Source organism: Dermatophagoides pteronyssinus, unplaced genomic scaffold (assembly GCF_027571235.1).
Source record: "Dermatophagoides pteronyssinus isolate colony J.1.1.1.1 unplaced genomic scaffold, Derpt_VIB-CSIC_2022.12 sq0021, whole genome shotgun sequence".
NCBI classification, from domain to species: Eukaryota; Metazoa; Arthropoda; class Arachnida; order Sarcoptiformes; family Pyroglyphidae; genus Dermatophagoides; species Dermatophagoides pteronyssinus.
The window spans coordinates 246,601-255,510 of record NW_027461545.1 but is presented as its reverse complement, the minus strand read 5'-3'; the positions used below and the strand labels follow the sequence as shown (position 1 = coordinate 255,510).

At 29.5% G+C, this 8,910-nt stretch overlaps 2 protein-coding genes across 2 annotated transcripts; both read right to left on the bottom strand.

The window, feature by feature from the left end:
* Positions 1–139: 139 nt before the first annotated feature.
* On the bottom strand, positions 140–2,931 carry Alp6 (Alkaline phosphatase 6). Its single transcript, XM_027349790.2, has 3 exons — positions 2,243–2,931; positions 1,112–2,180; positions 140–1,034 (listed from the first exon to the last, which is right to left on the bottom strand). The coding sequence occupies exons 1-3, from the start codon at positions 2,672–2,674 to the stop codon at positions 652–654; spliced, it is 1,884 nt and encodes a 627-aa protein (XP_027205591.1). The 5' UTR covers positions 2,675–2,931; the 3' UTR covers positions 140–651.
* Positions 2,932–3,533: 602 nt separating this feature from the next.
* On the bottom strand, positions 3,534–8,739 carry LOC113799190 (diacylglycerol kinase theta-like). Its single transcript, XM_027349789.2, has 17 exons — positions 8,391–8,739; positions 8,240–8,319; positions 7,978–8,166; positions 7,620–7,905; positions 7,466–7,561; positions 7,223–7,384; positions 7,015–7,156; positions 6,810–6,952; positions 6,676–6,740; positions 6,458–6,608; positions 6,198–6,382; positions 6,008–6,132; positions 5,496–5,924; positions 5,275–5,433; positions 5,047–5,212; positions 4,892–4,990; positions 3,534–4,816 (listed from the first exon to the last, which is right to left on the bottom strand). Exons 1-17 carry the CDS (start codon positions 8,593–8,595, stop codon positions 4,499–4,501), a joined length of 3,000 nt encoding a protein of 999 aa, XP_027205590.2. The 5' UTR covers positions 8,596–8,739; the 3' UTR covers positions 3,534–4,498.
* Between the last annotated feature and the right edge of the window lie 171 nt (positions 8,740–8,910).

The following is an 8,910-nucleotide window of genomic DNA, read 5'->3' as shown; positions in this document are numbered from 1 at the left end:
AAATGGAATGTTTTAAAAATTCATTGGAATGAATATTGTTTGGAACCGTTGAAACAACAACAACAACTTATTTCATTTCATTTTTGCTAATTGTTAGGCGCATTTGTTTACATCAGAAAATATTTGTTGTTAACTGCTGTTAATTTGACATAATAGTTGGCTTTATTGTATACAAGCTACATTAAATTGTAGCAAAAAAACGTAAAATGACAAATAAACAAATGTTTTTGCAGTGATAATTAAACATTGAAAATGAAAAACAAACAAACGAATAAAAAAAAACATTTTTTGGTAGTGGAATTTCGGAAATCAAAATAAACATGGCAGCATAGAAAAATAATATGAATGATTGAGACAATGAAAATTGATGATGAAAATCGAGCCATGGCGAAAACAAAATACGATGTGAATGTAGCAAAAAAGGAAAGGAAGTATATATTCTCTATATAATGGTGGTGGGTGGAAAAAAAATGTTCATCATGCAGACGACCAGTTGGTTAGTTAGTTCAGTTGTATTGTATATTGCAATTGATTATTTTGTTGTGTTTCAATGATGGTGGTGGTTGTTTGGTTGGTTGAATCTTGCTATATATCCTGGTTACTATTTTTTGAAATTATACCAAGAATGGATTCAACTTTTTTATCATCAAACTAAACCCATAGAATACGAACAATTATCAATATTGTAATGAAAAATATTAGACCAGCAATAATAAAAAATATGATTAACATTTCAGGTGTATCCATTATGATTGCCAATGCTGCATTCGATATTCTTCCTGTTTTCGATGTCGATGTCGATGTCGATGATGATAATGATAATAATTTTGATCTTAATGATTGTCTACAATGAATTTCTTTTTCATATGGCCCAATACAGGTAGCAAAACCAATTGCATGTGCAATAAATGATTGTTCTAATGTACCACCAAATAAATATGACATTGGTCCATTACTAAATATAGCAACATCTTCACCTGAATGGTGTGATTTTTTTGTTAAAAAAGCCGAATGAAAACGATATTTAAGATCAACTGAGAGAAAAAGAAATCAAAATTTTCAAAAGAAAAGATTATTTCGATGTTTTTTTGATTCATAGAAAAAAACTTACGTGCAGCTTGTTCCAAAGCCATATTTGTAATATTTGAACGTTGTTGCAGTGTTTGAAATCCAGGACCACTTGTATATGATAATGTTGTAAATGGTAATTGATTACCATCTTTACGACGAGATAAACCATTAATTGGATTACCACGTTGTGAATAACCATTAATAACTAATGGTTGTGAATGATCAGCAGTAACTAAAAATAATGTATCATCTTGTTGTTTGGATAATAATTTTCTTGCACGACGAATAGCGCGATCAAATTCTAAAACTTCATGTAATGATAATGATGCATAACCACGATGATGTGCTTGATCTATAAGACCACCTTCAACTAATAAAACAAAACCTTTATCATGTTTAGATAGAATTTTTATAGCTGCTTCAGTCATTTCGGATAATGATGGTTCACCATCAATACTTTGATCACGTAAACGATCAAATTCCATATGTGAATAATTAAATAAACCAAATAATGATTTCATTTTTGAATAATCTAATTGATGTAAACCACGACTACTATTAACATATGCATATTCTGATTCATTTAATCCCGAATAATGTTGATTTTGTAACCATTCTAGAATTAAATTTCGTCCATCTTTTCGTTCACCATATTTTCCATTTGGATCACCATTAATTCCACGTGGATCTTTAACCGTTTCGGGTAGAAAACCTTTTCGGCCACCACCAAGTATAACACTTAATCTTTTACCCGGATCATTTTCAATCAATTGTAAAGCAATATCTTTACAATCCGTTTCACTAAATGTTCCATTAATAATCGTTTGATCAACATTAGATTCCCATTTACGATTTTGGCTATGTGCATATGCAGCAGCTGGTGTTGCATGTGTAACACGTGTTGTTGTTACAATACCGGCCACCTTTCCGGCATTTAATGCCCAGGTAAATATTGAATCAATTGAATTACGATGAACAGAATCACAATCCGGATCATTACGCTTTACTTTAGCTGAAACACCTAATGTATTGAAATTATTTTTAACACCGGATAAAAATGCTGTTGCCGTTGCAGCCGAATCCGGTATTTGTTGATCAACATTATAAGTCTATTGATTAATAGAATTTGAACTTGGATTCTTTTCAAACATTGAACCTTAAATTGACTTACCTTAATCAAAGCTGTAAATGGAAAAAGATCCATTTCAAGCATTGCTTCTTCACCATTATTGCTATGATGATATTGTCCATGTTGTTGTTGTTGTTGACCTTTCAATATTCTTGATGCAGTAATCGTGCTGATACCCATACCATCACCAAGAAATAATATTACATTTTTAGCTGGTCGATTTGTTATCGATGATGATGATGGTAATAAATATTGTCGTCGTTGAAGATTACGATATGCTTGTACATACCAATATATTGGATCAGTTTCATCAAATTGTTGTTTATCAACATTATTTTTATTTAAATTACTATTAATTTCATTAAAATTATCTAAATCGATTGATTTTGAAGTTGAAATCGATGATGATTCCACTACTGCTATGAATAGCCAAACACATTTTGAAATGAATACGATAACAACCGAAATAAACATTCGAAATGACTATTTTTGTTTTTGTTTTGTTAGGTTTTTGGGGTTTTGCTGCCGAATGTCTGTTGTGTTGTTGTTGTTGGCGAATCGAATTCGAAACAAATATTTTTTTCGACCAATATGACAGACCTTTTATAACATCGATATCCACAACACAGGAAACCACCATCAACATCAAAAAATTTCAACGAAAAAAAATGATCATTTGCAATACAATGGCAACTATACAACAACTGGTTGAATGCATCAAGTTCATTGAAAAAATTGACATTGTTGTTGTTGTTTTGTTTCATTGATGTTTTCGTTGTTGAATGCATTATAAAGCTGACACCGAAAAATCTTATCTTTGTCATTGTCATTGCTGGTGACATTGTTATTCAATTTCCTATTAATCCTTGATTATAATATTTTTCATTGTGTATATGTTTCTATTTTTATCAGAAGAGAGAAAATTTGTATTGAATTTTGGCTGAAGAAATCAATGAATCATTTCAATAGATATTATTATAAATGATCTGATGATCTATAATGATAAAGATCAATGACATAATCTATTGATCTATTCAACAAAAAAAAATTGTCATTATCATTTGAAGAAAATACGATGGCCAATAACGGATAAGGATTTGTTGTTGTTGTTGTTGTTTTCAATGTGATGACATCAACAACAACAAATTCATATACCATGATGTCACCTTGTTCAGAAAAAAAAGTCAAAATTTAAACTTGAATTTTTGAATGATAATTTTTGACAACAACAGAAAGATACAAAGATTTTTTTTTGTTTTAAAATTCAATTATTATTATTTGAAAAAAAATATGGTACAAATAATAAAACAACATTAACACACACACGCACTTGTTAGAAAACAACAAAACAAAAGACATAAAAGTGAGGTTAGGTAATTTTCATTGATTGAAACAAAAAGTATTGAAATCATCGACATCTTCCATTAACACACACACACACACAGAATGTTTTGAAAACAGAATTTTTTTTTTATTTCTCTCGGTTTGTTTGATATTCTTGGTTGAAACATTCATTTTTGGTTGTCGATTTAAACAGTAGTGGTTGAACAAAAAAAAAACAAAAAATCAAATCAATTAATTAATTAAGGAAATTATGATTTTAAGTAATCAATCAATGACACAGTTTTGATGATAATAATAATGATGATGATCGATGATGATGATTGAGATTGTGTATGTGGTTGTGGGTAGGTAGGTGTTAAAGGGGTATTACATCATTTAATTTATATATATGGAAAGAGAGAAGATCCGGTTGTTTTTCTTAAAATATTTATATCCAATGAAATAACCCTTTTTTCAAAAAAAATGTGTAACTCACATCATTGGTAAACGAAAAGAAAAGTTAGCGAAAAAAAACATTAACAAAAAAAAATGATGCAAAAAAAATCAGAAAACATTTGCAGATTTTACAAGTTTTTTGTTTGTTTGTTAAATTTGTTATAAGAATTTTTTTTTGTTTTGTTTTGTTTAATTGAAATTTATCATTTCAATTGATGAACGATGAACGAAAAATTCAAACAAAAATGTATTTGAAAAATGAAAATTGATGAAGAAATTAATTTTTTCGAATGAAACAAGTTAAGTTATTTGGTTGATCATTATTTTAACCTTTTATCCTTTTCCTTTGATTTGAATTTTTTTTTCAATTTAGGCTCGAATCATATCTCGATTAGATGAACTTGGATCAGGATTAGGTCAAAGTCAAAGTAAAATGTATATTTATAATTTTTTTTTTTAATGTTGATCACAATTAATGGAAAAAAATAAAAATCAATTAAAATCAATCGATCGATCGATTCATTCAGTTTCGGAAAATATTTTCTCTAATTTTCCAAATTCATCTTTTTCACGTAAACAACGTCTTCCAGTTCCAGTTGTGGTCGCTGTTGTTGTTGTTGTTGTTGATGATGATGATGATGATAATCCAGTCATAAATTCAGTGGCAGTTGTTATTGTCGACAATGTCGATGTTGTCGATGTTGATGACAGAATTATCGATGTTGATGATGATGATGATCCTGCTGCACATGTTTCATTAGGACCAGTTGTTGTACCTGGTGGTAATGATGGTTCCGTATTACGACGTTTCATTTTTGATTTACGTAACATTGTAGCCTGTTGTTTTAGTGGAATAAAAACAAAATTTGTGATTTTTTTTTAAAAAACTTCAATTTTCAAAACAAAAATTACCTTGACTGCTGATTTAAGTATCACGATTTCACCAGGCGATTGTATCCAAGGTTCGCCGTCCACTTGGACTGGCATATCGGTAAGAATTTTTATTCGAATCTAAAAAATCATTCAATCAATCAATCAGCATTGAACATATACATGGAAAAACTTACATGACCACCTTGAGCAATACGTTTTGCACTGCTAAGACCACTCTGTATTTGTCCCATATGTACAACACCATTAACACCGACAATTTCCAACATACCATCATAATGATTTGGTTTAGAAAATTGATCATCTTTTTCTGGGCCCCATGGATTGGCACCGGATCCCCAGCTAATTTTTCAAATATAATTTTTTTTTAAATGAGTGATCGAAATATTGATTGATCAAGTTACCTTAAAATATTTAAAATAATAATTCCTTCAACTTTTGAATCAAGTACAACATGTTTACCATCAACTTCTAAACGAATATCTTTATTAAAATTTTGCCATGATTTACGGCTAACCATTTTTTTCAAACCCATTTTAACATAAACACCTTTATTGTGTAAACTAATGAAAAGTGAAAATTGATTAATTGTAAATCGATTTTCGACACAATCAAAATCACATACCGACTATTGAAACGTTCGGGATTTTCTTCCCTTGCGTTATGAAATCCAAGACAAAGATCGGCATCAATACCTAGACCAAAATAATTATTCATAACCATAATGGCTGTATTATCTTCTTGATTTGATGATTGACGTTCACCAGTTTCTTCTTGATGTATAACAACTGTCCAACGATCTAGACGTATTTCTTCAGCATCGATAACATCTTTCAATACGGTTATTGGATCTTCTTGACCGGTATAACCGGGACCCCAACGTAAAACTCGTGCTAAATCATTGCCCGTACCTAACGGTACAATAGCACATGGTGGTGTTTGACATTCTGAATCTTGACCAACATTATCGAGACATTGTAAAACCCAACCAACAGTACCATCACCACCACATACTAATATTTTATAATCTTTTATATGACGAAATACATACAAACTAAATTAAAATCAAATTAATCAATGTAATTAATTATAATCCATTTCATTATAATAATAATTATTATCATCAAACCAACATACCCAGGTAATGGACCACCATTTTCAAGGTCATACACTTGATAAGGGTTGAGCAGCTTACGGAATGATGAAATTAGCTCTAAACCTTGACAGCCACCACTTTTAACATTAACAAATACCAATAATGGCTAGTTTGCGAACGAAAAAAAATGATGATAATAATCATATCAATATCATAAATAATAACACTTACACGAACACCTTTTGGTACCATTTCGGGCATTATATTTGGTAATAATAAAACTAATAAATTTTTATCATCATAAATACTTTCTCTTAACATATAATATGCTTTAACAGCAATATCAGCATTATCATATGTTAATATCATTGAACCATATTCATAATAAATTGGACCAATTTGACGATATTTATATGCTATTTTTCAAAAAAAAATCATTGTTTAGTATGTAAAAATCATCAAACAAACGTAAAAAAAACAATAACACATACGTTTTCCAAGGAAATCGACAAGTATACGTTCATAATGACGTTGTGAAAGATTAGCCGGTAAATTACCAACAAATATAGCTACATTTGAACAATAAACTTCATCAACTTGTTGTAAATAGAATCGGGTATTTTCTTTTTGTCTTATTGATTCCTAATTGATTTAATGAAAAAAAAATTTTAAATTAAAAACAAACGAAAAATTAGATCAATAAACATACTCTTGCCAATCCTTTGATTATAGCCCAAGGACTTTCATTATTATCCATAGTTCGTTCATGAACACCTAATTTTTGTTCGTAGAAATCAATATTGATTGAAAAATTCGTTATTTTGAAAGAACTGTGCTACTTACATCCTTTTTCTAATGACACTTCGACTAAACGATAACGATTTAAATCGGATGAATCTAAACCAAATTGATCTAATGCTTCGACCATAACTTCATCAACACCGGTATCAATTGTAACGGATATAACACGATAAGTATCGGTGACACTAAAAAAATTGCAATTTTTTATTAAACTAAAAATTTCAACAAAAAAAAATCAAAAATTTACTTTAATCGTCCCGGATAAACACGAATAGCTCCTTCATCTGGATTAGGTGGTTTATAACGAAAATAAATACCACATCGTTTACCTTCAGTTCGAATTAAACTTTGTACGGGCATAAAATCGGAAATTTCTCTTTCAGGTCGAGCTATAAAATAATAATGAAATGAAATCAGACGAATATGTTTAAATTCAACAATTGAATAATTGTTACCATAAGCATCAGTTATAATATAATGTCTTGGATCATCATGTATATGAAATGCACGTAAACAAGCAGCAACTATTTGATCTTTATTAGCATTTCTTGATATTGTTATCGTACGATAAGTTTTACGTTTCATTGATGCATTACCATCAAATACTTTTATTGTTTCTAATGAAAAAAATGAAAAAATTTATAAATTATAATTATAATTAGAAAATATTCATTAATCATCATCATTATTATAATTACCTTCATCTTTATCTTTATCTTTTGGTGATGGAAATTCATCCGAATCTTTATCACCACGTCTATCAAATTCTGGTGTTTCATCCGGTATTATTCGTGCTGAACAGAAAAAAATTGCATTTTGAAAATTTCATTTTTTTTTGTTTTGAAAACTTACGTGTTTGTGATTCTTTTTTACTTTTAACACCGATAATAGTTTCTAATGGTACATCAGTACGTGGTATACTAACAGCAAACGGTGGTAACATTATTGATTGTAACCAACTGAAATTACATTCAATTGATAAATGACGATAACAAGCAGCATGTGCTGTTATACCACACCATTCACAACGCATACCGGCTAAACATTCAGTTGACCAACATGTTTTTTTACAATAATGACATTTTGAATTGGCCGGTAGATTTCCTTCACGCCAATGATGTGTTTGAACAACTTCTTTCTGTAATTATTTTTTTGAAAATAAAAAGGATTAAGATTGATGCAAATTGAAAAAAATTGATGTTAAACATACGAGCTCTTGTTCAGGTACATAGGTGGCACATTCTTTACAATCCGGTACGCTAAAATCTTGACATTCAACATGTACACAATATTCACATACTTCACAACGTACGGCACTTTGATCTTCAATTCTTTTACGGCAAACATTACAAAATTTTCTTTTCAAATGTCCTTCAGTCCAACAATGTGGTACAGGATTCTGAATTACAGATTTTGATTTTAAAATAAAACAAAATTTGATTAGTCAAAAATCAAATCAAAATCACATTTACCTTTATCACATTAGTGGCAACCGTCGAACAAGGTGATACAACCGTTTTTAAACATCTTTCATGTACAACAAAATTACAAACTAATAATCCAATGAACAAAAAAAAATTAGAATAATTCATTTGAAATTTACAAAACACAAAAAAACCAAACCTTCACAAATAAAACCTTGACCAATAAGACCCCATAACATATCTGTACAATGATGACAATAAGTTGGTTTATGGAATGTTTTTTTCCAAAAATAATGACCATGACCAAATTGATCATATGGTACACCACCACCTGAATCTGATGTTGGACTTGGATTTTCAATCGTTGATCCAGAAATTCTTGATAAATTTACATTGTTGGCCATTTTTTTTAATTTGATTTGATTTTTAACAAAAAATTAATTAATTAATGAAAGTATTTTTCCTTTTTTTTCTCTCTGAAAACAACGATTATTTTATTTTAATTTTTTTTGATGAAGATTTGATTGAATTTAAGGATAAAACTAAGTGGCAACGTTGTCGTTGATACAGAAACAGATGATGATGCTGATTGGATCCAAAATGTTTCATCAAATGTTATCGCAGTAAATTTTATTTAAAAAATTTGATGATGCTAATGATGACAAAGTGATTGAGCTTGTTTTGTTTGTTTTCTTAATTTCTTTTTTCTGTTGCCCAAT